Source organism: Fulmarus glacialis, unplaced genomic scaffold (genome assembly GCF_000690835.1).
Source record: "Fulmarus glacialis isolate BGI_N327 unplaced genomic scaffold, ASM69083v1 scaffold6844, whole genome shotgun sequence".
Lineage (NCBI taxonomy): Eukaryota > Metazoa > Chordata > Aves > Procellariiformes > Procellariidae > Fulmarus > Fulmarus glacialis.
The window spans coordinates 821-14252 of NW_009207381.1; the positions used below are offsets into that span (position 1 = coordinate 821).

A 13432-nucleotide genomic window follows, 5' to 3' on the forward strand; every position below is an offset into this window, starting at 1 on the left:
CCCAGAGCCTTCCCTTTAGGTTAGACTGATCCCAAGGAATTAGCATGGGATCGGTGCCAACCCTGAAATGGCTCCAGACAGAAGCTGGTTCTCTTCACGGCTGAGCAAGGGTCCCCTACAGCCACCTAAGGGCTGCCCCCTGCCCTCCTCCCCCAGGGAAGCAAACAGGAGCTGAGCCCCCCAGCCCTGTGCTGCAGGAGTAACCAGCCTGGGCTGCACTCCCAGCTCCAGAAAGGGAAGCCTGGACCCTGTTTCCCCTTGGGGAGGCTGTCCCACCCTTTCCTGCGTCTTTTCTCCTGGGACTAATCCTGCCGAGGGGAAGAGAAAGTGAAGTGTGCTGTGCTGAACCATGCAGTCTGGGCTGGGATTCCAGATCCAAGGCCATGTCCGAGCATTAGGAAGATGGTGCGGTGCAAAATGTCCTGTCTTTTCCCCTTTTCTGCCCAGGGAGGCCCTTGGAGAAGATGCAGAGCCGAAGGTGGCTGAGGAGGAGGAAGAGCAGAGAAGGACCCATAAACAGATTGAGGAGAGCAGGCAGGTGCGGCAGTAGGACAGGAAGGTCCTCGCAGGTCCCTGACCTCTAGACATTTGGCTTTACCCTCCTTTTAGCTTTGTGTGGTGCTTAGTGTCACACAGCAGCATTTATGTGAGAAGAAGCAGGGACAGAAACTCCTCAGGACTGGGTGGGGGGTGATTCTTGGGCTGGATCCTGGGGATATGATTTCCCTGTGACAAACAACCCATGGATTGGAAGGATCTGGGACTGACGCCATGCATTCAAACCCCGACCCAAACCCCTAGCCTCATCCGCACATGCAGGGGAACAAAAACAAGAGAGTGCTCTGAGCACTTTCCTCTTGGTGCTGATGGCCTGCAGGGCTTTCCAGGAGAGAGAGGACCCATGGGTGCATTGCGGTTCTTGCAGTGTTCATCAAACCCTGCCATAGCATGGGAAGATGGGGCTTATGGGTCCCCACCTCTGCATGGGGATAGGAGCCAGACCCTGGACAGGCATAGCAAGAGTTGCTCCAGGATCCCTTCCTCCAGACCTCAGGTTTCCGGGTGTGAGATGCATACCATCTACTTCACAGAGGCTGGCCAAGCTGCTTTTTGATGGCACGCAGATGGTGACAAATATCCAGGTGGCTGCTGACTTGAGGGAAACGCAGAGGAGGGCAGAGGAGGCAGAGCTGAAGCTGCAGAGGTAAGAGGCTGCGCGAGGGGTCTGCGCTGCTGGGAAGGAGCAGTGCAGATGTTGGTGCAGCTTTTGGAGGACATCCTAACCCTGGTCATCCAGGAACACTTAGCAATTAGGGAAACACTGAATTTATGTTCAAAAGGAAAATTTAGGCACACAAAGAGCTTCCAGGTCCCACCTGCGGCAGCTGGATCTTTACAGAGCTCTGCAGGTCAAGGCTGGTGGCTTCCCCAGGCACTGGAGTACTACGGACTGTCTGGTTACCAACCTCCTCCAGACCCATCACATCTTGAGCTCCAGAGTGTGAGAAATGCAGCTGGTTCTCAGCTTTTCACCAGGAGTCTGTACCATGTGTACTTGTGGTCTCCTTGCTTGAGAAGCACAGGCACAGCTGCCCTTGCTTCTGGCTTGCCAAGCAATTCTCCTGAGCCTGGAGGTGACACCGTGGTGGAGAACATGCCATCCTGTGCTAAGAGATGGCTCAGTAAATGGCCTGTTTCCAGAGGTTGCCCTCCTGTCATGGAGATAGGGGTAGTTATTAGCCATACCATGGGAACGCACTGGGACAGCCACATTAGGATGTACATGAGGAGTGGGAAGAATGTGAGGCTGTGCTAATTTGAGAAATTGGATATTAAGGTCTTTGCAGTGAGAGTGGTCAGATGCTGGGTGAGGGGCCCCTGATGTTGTAGAAATCTTCCTCGTTGGAGATACTCAGCACATGTCTGGCCAAGGCCCTGCACAACCTGCTCTGACATTGAAGTTAATCCTGCTGTGACTGGGAGCCGGTGATTTCCCGAAGCCCTTCCAGCCTCGATTGTTCTCTGATCCTCTCTGTGTGCCTTCCTGGGCAAAGCTGTCCTGCTTCACCAAAGGAGCTGGGCAATCCAAAGGACTGGCTCTTTCAGCCCTGTCCCCAAGACTTGGAGATCAGCTAGGAAACACTGAGTCCTTGCTCCTACTGCCTTTGGAGGGCACTGCAGGAACATTTTATGGGAGGCTGGCTGTAGCAAGACCCGTGTCCCTTGCTCAGATGGTTTCCCAGTGGGAATCTCATTAAGGAACCAGGTGCTGCATCGAGGAACTGTCCTTAGAGCAGGTTTGGGGGTGGCAAAGGTGGTGGCCGCTGTTTAGCCTGAGCCAAGGGCCATCCCCAGAGCACGTTGGATGGTGCCTCTGTTTGGAAGAGGAAAGAGTTTTGTAATATGGACGTGGGCTGTTCAGTGCCAGTTGGCTTTAGCTGGGGTATGGTCTCTGGACAGTTTGACTCCCAAGTCTAGACGTAGCCAGGAGGCTGTTTGGCACTGCTTGCCCAGAGACAGCTCGCTTGGCAGAAGGACTAGTGCTCCTTGCAAAGGTGACTGCTGCTTAAGCTGGACTTTTTAGTCTTTTTCCCTCCAGGTAAGAGGCTGCTGGAGCACTGAGCAAGGGCGGAGCTGGGGAAATTCCTGTCTGAAGAGAGGAGCCTGCAGGATGCCAGCTCTGCCCTTGTGTAATGCTCTAACAAGCACTTGCAAGAAAGCTGCTGCTCCATTGATACCACTTTGAATTCAAACTGGGTTATGCAGGAAAGTGCTCCTGCAGCGTGGGCCACTGAACCACGTCTGAAGCACTTGCTGCCCTGCCCCAGCTCCCCATTTGCCATGTGCTCCTTACTGCCTGCAGGGTGGAGAAGCTGGAGAATGAAGCCAAGTCTAGCACGTACAAGTTTGAGGAGATCACCTCCAAGTGGGCCTTGGCCAAGGAGATGACGATCCCGCAGGAGCTGTGGCAGCTGCTGGACAAAGCAGCAGCAGTGCGAGCTGCTCCTGGAGGAGAAGAACAAGCTCATCGGTGACCTGCAGCAGGTAGCGTAGGGACCAAGCAGGGACAACCGGGAAGGACGGGGGGTTCAAGCTCTGGAGGATGCTGTTCTAAAGCAACAGTCATCCCTGTCTGGCTTTTCAGTCATCCCTCTCTGTGGATCTTCAATTCACCAGTGCATTGCAGAGATCCGTGTAGTGTCAGTTAGTCTGGGTCAAAACTGTGCCAGGAGCTGCAGTGCTAGCGTCCCAACGTGGATGATGAGATCGGGTGCCCTGGCAGTGTTCAGCGTACAAGGGCAGACACACAGGACACTGGTGGCAGTAAGACAAACTGGCAGGTCCCAGATTGCACAGTAAAAAAAAAGGCAAATGAGCAGAGAGGGGGAGTGCTTTTCTAGAGGGAAGAAAGCCTTCCGCACAGCAGGTTCCCTGGCCCTCAGAGGAGTGGTGTGTCTGCAGGCATGTCACCTCCCACTCCATCTCACCTGGACCTTTTGGCAGTGATGATCTGTCTCTCCTCCCATCTTCCCTCCTAACTACCTCTTGACTTTCTGGCTCTTTGCTCTCATCACCTCTTCTCCTTCAGAAAAGGCAGCATCTGGGTCTTACCCTCTCAGTTAACCCCTGAGGATTCTGGTCAAATACTTCTCGCTGATTTCAGCATCTGCTCTCCTCCTCCAGGAGCTGAAAAACAAAGACGAGCAATACGTGCAGGCCATTAAGAAGCAGTCGGATGATATCCACCTGCTTTTGGAGAGAATGGAGGAACAGATCAGGATCATGCTGAAAACTTACCGTCATAAACTCCTACAGATTGAGGTAGCCAGTTCATATGGTGGAGGAAGAGTCCAATGAGAAAACCTGCAGCCACTTGCTTGTCCATATCTATGGCAAAAATGAGCCTCAGGCTCATTGCACTGGCTGGCTTGACTGCTGTCCAGAGCAGCAGGGCTGATGTCTTGGTGAATGAGGCTGAAATCTGGCCAAGCAAGAGCATTGAATGGTGCTGAGTCCTGAGGGGCGGGTTTATACCATGCTGCGAGTGACTGTGCTTTAGGGCAGAGCAACTGGGTGGCATGTGGAAGCTGTTGCTGCTTGATGGCTGATTATTCAACTCTCTAAAAGCCAGAAACGACCATCGTGGTTCTTTAGCCTTACCTTCTGCAGAGCACGAAGTTCCACCTCGCGGATCAAACCTGCATTTGTTGCTGAGTGAGGGCATCTCTCCCCATTTAATGTCTTGTTAGGTGAAATCAGGTAGCTGTCTGACCAAGCTCCACTGCTAATCATCAAACAATGATTTCCAGTGAACTCACAGAGCTACCCACCACCAAGAGCATCCCTCCCAGCTCTAGGTGGCCGATAGCAGCAGTCCCCGCGGGGCTGCAGCGTGAGGTCTCTGCCAGTGGGGTCCTGGCGTGGAGAGGAGAGATCAAGCCAGTGTGTGTTCATCGGACAGTGGCACCAATCTGCAGCCAGTACTCTCCTGAAGGCTGCTGGCCAGGCGTTGGTAATGAGGGGGGCCAACGTGATGGTGAAGGGCTCTGTCTCCTTCACAGAAGGCTTTTGAGCTTGAACGGCGAGAGCTGCTGGACAACAACAGGAAGAAGTGGGAAGAAGCCATCCAAGCCCACAATGCACAGGAGGTAAGATCCATGTGAAGTTTAGAATCATGGAATCACAGAATCATTTAGGTTGGAAAAGACCCTTAAGATCATCGAGTCCAACCGTTAACCCAACACTGCCAAGTCCACCACTAAACCATGTCCCAAAGCACCACATCTACACGTCTTTTAAATACCTCCAGGGATGGTGACTCAAGCACTTCCCAGGGCAGCCTGTTCCAATGCTTGACAGAGTAATTCAGTGCAAAGAAATAAACATTAAGAAAAATCAAATAAACCAACTGGAATAATCAAGTTGGGCTTTGAACATGTATTTAGGAATAAGGATATGTCAGAAATTAGGCCCAAGGAAAGCAGAGTTTTGACCAGAAGTATCTGTCTCAAACTACAACACTGCTAAACAGTCCCAGTTCTCTCAGCCACTCCTCATCAGACTTGTGCTCCAGGCCCTTCACCAGCTTCGTTGCCCTTCTCTGGACACGCTCCAGCACCTCAATGTCCTTCTTGTAGTGAGGGGCCAAAGGCTGCCAGGAATAGTGCTGCTCTCCAGCACTGGGCTGCCTTGAAAGACAAGCGTGCATGAAGGTTCCTCAGGAGTGTGGGGAGCAAAGGAGCAGTTTTTCATCCTGCTCTGCAGGGGAATTATCCATGTATGACCTTGCTTTGGGCTAGCCAAAGGAGCTGTGATCGTGGGAGGAAGTTGTCACCATTGATGGATGACGTTCTCCTTTTGCCCATAGCTGGAATACCTGCATGCCCGTATGAGAAAGGTGGAAGAGTTTGAGAAACAGCTGAATCAGCTGCGGGTGGAGGATGAGGAGGAGTATAACAGCATGAAGATCCAGCTGGAGAACGATGTGCAGGTACAGAAAAGGCTGGCATGTGCCATGTGGGGAGGCAGTGGAGCAGGTCTCCCTGGGCTTTTCTGTGTGTAGCTGGCTCTGTGGGGTGGCTAGACAGTATGAAAGCTGCAGCTGGTATCTGGTCATCTCAGCTCTTCAGCGTGCACAGTCCAGCCCCATGTCAACAGGGTGATGGAGCTATTGCTCTCTCCTCTCCATGGGTCCTACACCACAGTGTCCATCTGCCCTTGGCTCTCAAAGGTCTGTAGCACATGAACTGTAGCTCTAGGACGTATGAAGCACCTGGGAAGGTTGAAGGGTTTGCTACTTCTGGCATCATGACTGGTAGGAGGATCAAATAGTGTGAGTATCCTGACACCAGATTGTTTCAGATCGACCTAATTTCTTCCTTTGTAAGAGTCCCTGTCCTAGGAGGTGTGAGCTTTTTCCTCTGACATCTAGCCATAGACCCATGATTTCTCTAATGCCCGTGAAGTCCACTTGATGTAAGAACTATCATGAGTTTGCCCTTACTCAGGTAGGAGGGCATGCAGTGGAAGAGCACAGCCCTGGCACACCGCTGGCTGAACAAGCCCCAGGGGCTCTCACTGCAGATCCAATCCTCGTCGACGTGGCTTCCCCGAGATACAGGTACCTTCTAATCCACTGCATTCTCTGTGAGCAGCGGTGCCAACAAAGCAGTGCATCTGTGACTCTCCTGTTGGTCCCCTGGATGGCAGCCCCGGCTTTGCCCAGCATCATTCAGCCACCTCTGCTCAGCAGAGACCCCTGCGGCCGCTGACACCTTCCCTGCTAGTCGTTGTGTGTTGCTTGCCGGGCTGCACGGTAGATATGGGACACGTTGCATTTGGACTTTAGAAAGGCTTATTGTTTGTCCCGTGGGATGTCCTCCTAGGAAACCCAGGGAAACACAGGCTAGGGCTGATGTCTAGAAGGTTTTGCGCAACTTCAGATGAAATATTAATGCTGCAAGGTCCCTGTCAGCCTGAAAGGGCATGTCCAGGGAGGGCAGTCCTGATTTTGCAGTTTCTTCGCCTTCATATTGATAACCTGGAAGGTGACACAGAATGTGTAACGTTTGCAGATGGCTCTGAGCCATTTGAGGAGGGAAGCAGCAGCATGCTGGAGATCAAGGTTCACAGATGGTGATGTGGGGCTGTTGTAAAAATGCACCTGCTGCCTTTAGGTGTAACTGTGGGAGGGTTTATATACAAGGCAAGGGAGGTAATTATTCCTCTCTACTTTATACCTATGTGTCCTTGTCCAGGTTTGGCAACACGCTTGGGAAGAGAGTCTAGAAGAGACCAAGTAGACAAATGACCCCTAAGAAAAGGTTGAAAGGCTGGGACTGCCTAGACCGGGGAAGAGATTTCTGTAGAGAGGTGATAAGTCTACAAATATGCACAATTCTGTATGATGGAGGAGGAGAATGACTTCTTCTCTGTGTCCACTGTACATGCAAGAAAATAATTATAGGGTTGAGTTTTGGTAGGGAAGATTTAAATTGGCATTCAGATTTAGGGTTGAAATTTCAAGCTAGGAAAGCCTAGAAATGGCAAGGACTTGCTTGATAGTTAGCGAGAGTGACTGTGTCCTTGATTTGCTGCTCCTTGACGCAGGGTTTTAGGAACAGCTTAAATCAACTTCTGCTGGGGCTGATTTGGTGAAGTTGTTCCCTCTGTGGGGCAGAGGGATGAAGTATATGTCCCCCCGGTTCCCTTTAGCACTGCAGTTTATAGCACAGACTTCACCATTCCAGTTCAGGGAGAATAAGAAAAGAGAAGTTGGAAACACCTATTTTCCTGATTAACCTGTGATATCCTTGTTCTGAGGTATCTCTGAAACAGGAGCTTAGCCAAGACCTAAAGAGGAAGTCTATGGTTTGGGGGTTATTGAGTACTTCCCAGTTTCACTAGATGGGAATCAGCATTTTAAATATGGGATTTGGGCCATGGCTTTCCTCCATCTGCTGTAAGGGGAAGATCCCTTGGCCAGGCTGGGATTTACCTCCATTTTTTCTTCAGTCAAGCTTTAATCCTAGCCAGGTGGGACTGCTTCTGGGTGTCTTCCCAGGTTGTTTGTACACTCCCTGTTGTACGTAGGGCTGCCCAGGAGAGCTCTGAGCCAGCTAACCCGGGTACCAGTGACTTCCCTGCTTCTAGCCTACAGCTCGAGACTCTTTACCTGCCCACAGAGATCCCCCTGGGCCGAGAGCAAGCCTGAGCCCCTGATGGGGACCCCGCTGCATCCCTCTGCTGTGCAGATTGCTGTGCACAACCGAGCCTGTAGCTGATGCTGTAATTTGGGGCCATGCAGCAGCTTAATTCCAATCACCTCCTACCATGGAAGAAGTCTTTATAGGCCTCCCCAGTAAAGCGCTGTATTATGAGATTTTTCAGTATCAGATTTCTGCCTCCTCTTGCACATGGAAGACCCTTATATACTAATGAATTAAACCATGCCAGGCCCAGACACTGCCTCTCACCCGTCCATGCAGTCGCACTGCCTGCTCCTGGAGTTTCCATGCCACTGTGTCCTCCTGAGTTCTCTTCCAAATGAGCTGTAGGGCTGGCAGAGAGCAGCAATCATCAGTAAGGTGTGATGCCTTCCAGCCCAGAGCAACAACCCCACGATGCTGGGGCAATCAGCCCGGGAAGCGGCTCTTCCTTTCCATCAGCTGTCGAGCAAAGGAGGGGCTGGGAAGCTGAGAGAGATGTCTGCATTGCAGATGTCTCCTCTGTTGCAGTTGTGGAGCAAAGGGGAGAACTCACTGCCTCTCTCCTGTCCCCCAGGCTATGCAGCGAGTTGCTGCCATCACGAATGCTTCAGTTATTTGTTTTGTTCTGGTTTCCTTAAAACCTGGAGTTTGTGCGGTCACTCCTCCTGTGTGTCCCTTCCTCCAGCTCGCCAAGTAACTTCTGAGCCTCTTGGTTAATTCAGAGACATGCAGTTCCTAAAACTGATGTGAAAATCAGCAGCTAGGTTGAGGAGAGAGGCCCACGTTAGTGTCCCACTGAGTGAAAGCTGGGCACAACTTCAGTCTGTTCTCCCTTCCCCAGACATGGCCCCATAGCATGTACTTAGGGACAACCGGCATCTCCAGCACTCACCCATGAGTGATGCCATGTGGCCAGGGGTTACCTGGGGAAATATGCATGGCAAGATGGGCTTTGGAGATGCAGGATCAGTAGGATCCAGGCTTCAGTGTGGCCTTTGCTCATGGCATGGCTTGTTTTCATGTTTTTTGAAATGCCAGAACCTGGAGAGGCAGCTCCAGCAGATGAAAGCCGCCTATCAGCTGAACCAGGAGAAGCTGGAGTACAACCTTCAGGTGCTTAAGAAGCAGGACGAGGAGAACACCATCATCAGGTCCCAGCAGAAGAGGAAGCTCAACCGGTAAAAATCCATCCCTGGAAGATGGGCTCTGCCTTACCTGCCATCACCTCCCATATACCATTTTTTGTGGAGCCCATCACCTAGCACAGGCCAATGAGCTCTGTCCCAACCCATCCCTGGGCAGGGGCAGGGGTTAGCCCAGGGCAGGGCCATCCCCAGAGCACTTTGAATAGGCTGGCCATGGCCAACCTGTGCCAGCTGCAGCAGGATCAGTCAGGCCTTGGCACTGAGTAGTCACTAGTAGATAAGCAGCCCCAAGTCCCAAAGCCTTCATATGAGCTGGGTGTGCCCGAAGGTGCCTCTTTGGGGGTGCCCAGCTTTGCTGTCCCTCCCCAGGCTCCACAGCTTGCTCAATAACCTGAGAGCAAAACTGGCCAAACAAGAGAAGCAGTTCAGAGAGGAGAACCAGAGCCTGGCAGTCGACTGCGAGCGCATCACGGAGCAGTGCAAGGAGGTGCAGAGGAGAATGAGGTGGGGTGTGCGCGGGCATCCAGCCATGACGAGGCCTCGGAGCACCTAAGTGAGGTGCGGGGGGAGCTGACTCATCATTTTGGGGCATGGAGCCTCCTTCCATGGGCCATGTCCCTTATGCACAGGCACTTTGCTGTCAGCGATGCTGAGAAGTTCACGGAGGTCTGGCTTATGAACGAAGAGGAAGCCAAAGGGCTGATGTGGAAAGCCCTCGATGCAGATCGCATCATTCACACCCAGCAACTGGGGCTGCCTTGGGAAGAGCCTCGTTACTGGTTCCTGAACAATGTTGGCCCCCTCAGGCATTACAAGGCGAAGAGGATGGCAACAAAGCTGGCTGCGGAGGTCCTGACAGGTGGGATGCACAGTGCCCTTGTCACCCTTGTGGCACTGGGAAACCCTCACCTTCCTCCGTGACGGCCCCTTCTGTCACTCCTGTTCTTGCCATTGCAAGGTGGGATCTTACAGGGGTGACATTGCGAGCCCAGGCAGGGGCTGTCCCCAGCCCTGAGCTGGCTCATGCCAGCTTGGGGATCTTTGCACTGTACTTTGCCCAGTGCTCCCAGTTCCAGACAAGCTGACCAAGAGCCAGCTCATGTCCCAAGATCTTTGGGGTGCTTTCCAGGTCGCAGGGAACGATTGTGATTTCCCTGGTGACTCCTGCAGTGATGTGACTGGGGAGCACAGCCTGGGGAGCACAGTCAAAGCACAAAGGTTTTTGCTCACCTTTCTTTCTCCATGTTTCAGAGAGCAGCTCTGGGGGACAGGAGGAGGAAGGGAGAGAGAAGAAGGAAGAAGTGCGTAGTGGAGAAGGAGGAAAAGAAAACACAGCAAAGGTTGAGGATAGAGTCACACCTCTGCGAAATATCTCCAAGACGACTGTTAAGAAGATCTTGGAGCTCGTGAGCGACGAGTCGGTGCGTGACGATGTACCACATGCCTTGATCAGCGTGCTGTCCCCTGTTTGCTCCAGCTTGTAGTGGATCTCTTCCAAGCTTCACATCTTGGGGTGAAGGTTTCTACATGGCGCTGCCTTGCTGTGCCAAGCAGCCTGTTGTCAGAGAGCTGCCCCAGGGACCGGGAGAGGGTCTCCAGGTCTTTCCACTGTGTGTGGCACGTATATGATGCTAATAAAAGATGCAGCCCCGTTGCCCAAATCCACAGCAGCCCCAGGCCAGAATACGCACAGGCAAACCTGCTGCATCTGATGCTCCATGCTGTTCCCCATCTCTGGGGATAGTCAGCAAGAGCTTCAGATCATGAGGTCCTTTTGGCATCACTGTGCCGATAAGTCTATCTTCTGGGTGGCTATTCCAGAGCCTCCTGGCCCTGCCAGCCTCACGCTGCCCAGCCGCTGCCCACCCTCCCCGCTCAGCCTGCCGTCGCGGGATGGCACGGCCATAGCATGGCATGGGCTGGTTTCTGGGCAGGGACGGAGACGCTCGCTATTTCTCTGCACCCTCTTCTCTCCGTGTCTCCAAAGGGTTTCCTCATTGAGAGCAAGCTGCTGAGGCCCCTGCACGCGCTGGGGAGGCACGAGCGCACCCTCATGAAGCTCGACTCCATCTTTGCGGTGAGTTGTGGCTTGGCCTGTCAGGGGCTGCAGGGAAGGCTGGCGGTCACCAGGGAAAGCTGTCTGCCCCGTGTCCGCGTGGCGTAGGACTGAGCCACCCCAGGGAGGTCTGGCTGGGCTGCTGAGGGGACTCCAGGGCAGCAAGGGGAGAGCACTGTGGCCAGACGCTTCTCAGTTCAAGGCCGTCCTGCTGATGAATTAAACAACATCTCCAGGGCCCCTCCAGCCTGTTCTCAGACTCTCCCATCCACAGATACCCCTGGCTGTCCCACACTAACCACCTCTTACCGCCCACTCCTGCCTTGCGTGGCATTGCCAGAGGGGCACCCTCTGCTCCTGGGAAATGCTCTTCGTTTTGCCCCACCTCCCATGATGTCTCTGAGGGATACTAACCGGGTTCCTCTGCTCCCCAGGCCCTCGAGATCGACAGTGAGGATGACCTATACAAGCTGGTGGATTTTTTCCTGAAGTACAAAGCCCAGGAGGTGGCTGTCAGCCAGGTGGGACCACCAGGGACAGCAGTGGGGAGAGCCCAGCAGAGCCCGGGGTCCAGGAAAGGGGGAGCAGAACATCTCCTGAACACCCAGAGAAGGCAGAGAGGGGGACCAGCGTGTTGACCCTGAAACGTTTTCCTGTGACTGGAAAAGGGAGGTGAACGTGCCAGGGCTGAGGGGTTGTAATCTTCTTCTGCAGTGACTGAACAGGGACCCTTGCACATGAATTTTTGCCTGAGCTCCCTAAATTTGCTAAGGGACAAGGCTGTGGGCAGCTCCCAGGGGGAAGGTGGCTCTTGGGGAGGAGGAGGTGGTGGAAGGCACCATGCCCAACTTGCTGGCCTTCCCTCCAGAGCCAGGGCAGCTCAGGTGGAAAAGATGTCACGGATCTGGCAGAGGACAGAGAGGACGGTGGATCCAGTGCCCAGAGGGACGAGCTCAAATCCCCTCGGAGCTTGCTGGGCTCCCTTCCATCTGTGTACATCCACGCTGATGATGTCCTAAAGATCCTGAAAGCATTTGTGCGGGATTTTGACAAGCTGAGGTAGAACTAGGGGCAGACTGGGGCTGTTGTGGCTGGGAGGGAGCCAGACTGGGGCACAGGGAGGGCTGTGGGAGTGTGCAGGCAGGGCTGGGGGTAACTGTATTGCCCTGGCTGGAGCAAGAGCTTCCCCTGCCTGCCCTGCAAGATTACAGAGGGCTGGGGAGGGTCCCAGCAGGGCAAGGGGGTACAGACAGTGCCTGAGTGAGGGATGGCTGGGGACAACCAGGCAGGAGATGACCAGCAGCCCGGGGTGGGAAGCAAAGCCATGGGGCAGGCAGGTGCCAGCTGTGGGGTCGTGCTCATTCGTGTGACGATGGCGATGGCGCTCAGTGCAGCTGAGGCTGTTCCTCACCCGTGAAGAGCTGAGCCCCAGGGCTTTGTTCTCTGTCCCCCAGGGAGAAGGACGGAATAGCAAAGGAGGTGCTACAGGTACGGGACAGCTCCAAGGATGGGGAGTACTGGCAAGCCCTGACACATGTTATCCCCAAGCCGACGTTGAAGCTGTGGGATGCGCTGGCGGTGGCACTGGAGGAATATTAGTGAGTGCCTGGCAGTGCTGTTGGGGACAGGGCAGGCTGGTGGCGTGGCTGGGGGGACCGCAGCGGGGCTGGCACCGACTGGCCGCGTCAACCCTCTGCCCTCCTTGCCCAGCGAGGTCCTCACGCGCAGGGCCAGCCTGCTCGCCGAAGCAGCCGTCCTGCAGCAGCAGAACTCGGAGCTGTGCCTGCTGCTGGAGGAGTACGTCAGCTCCGGGGTGAGTGCGGCATCCTCCTCCCCCGCAGCCTGGGGACACCCCACCACGTGTGGGGTGAGGCAGAGGTCCCAGACACGGGGGCCGCTGCCTGGAGCCCATCGCTGTCGGGCTCAGGGTGCTTCTCCCTGCAGGTGAACAGCAAGCTGCTCTCCCCTCCCACGCAGTGGATGGATCTGAACCTGTCCTGCCCCGGGGACGCGCAGTGAGTGCCCAGGGCACAGGTTTTTCTGCCCCAATCCGAATCTGTCTCTGGAGCCAGGGCTTCCTGGCGGGGGCTAATAAACCCTTCCCAAACCTGGGCCGTGAGCGTGCATGTGGCCTCCGAGGAGCACCCCTCTTGCCTCTGAAGATGCTGGGGAGCCGCAGCCAAGCATTCCCCCGATCCAGGGGACTCAGGACACTGTGCGAAAGCATTTCCCCACTCATGCTGCAAAGCCGTGTGGTCTGTGTCCTCCCCTCCCTCCGTGGAGCCCAACCCAGGCAGGAGCCTTCACCTCCCGCAGGTCAGCATTCCCAAAGACCCGAGGCATCCTGGCTTCGGGAACACCCACCTTTCTTTAACTGATTTTACATCTTATTGCCCACTTCTCTTTTTGCTGCCTCAACACCTTTTCTCCCCCCTGACTCCTCCCAAACAACACCCATGCCCAATTACTTTTCCCTCATCGATCCCAGTGCTGCTACATCTGTACCTATATCCTGCATTTCC

At 54.3% G+C, this 13432-nt stretch overlaps 1 protein-coding gene across 1 annotated transcript; it reads left to right on the top strand.

Moving 5' to 3' along the window:
* Positions 1-447: 447 nt before the first annotated feature.
* On the top strand, positions 448-12925 carry DRC1 (dynein regulatory complex subunit 1; the record flags this gene model as incomplete). Its single annotated transcript, XM_009576078.1, is given in 17 exon segments — positions 448-538; positions 1092-1204; positions 2864-2980; positions 2982-3045; positions 3685-3822; positions 4563-4649; positions 5369-5491; positions 8748-8887; positions 9224-9358; positions 9484-9713; positions 10106-10275; positions 10842-10931; positions 11345-11431; positions 11779-11969; positions 12365-12508; positions 12621-12723; positions 12855-12925. Coding segments are annotated over 17 exon segments (2094 nt in total), but the record flags the coding sequence as incomplete, so codon positions are not given.
* Positions 12926-13432: the final 507 nt, after the last annotated feature.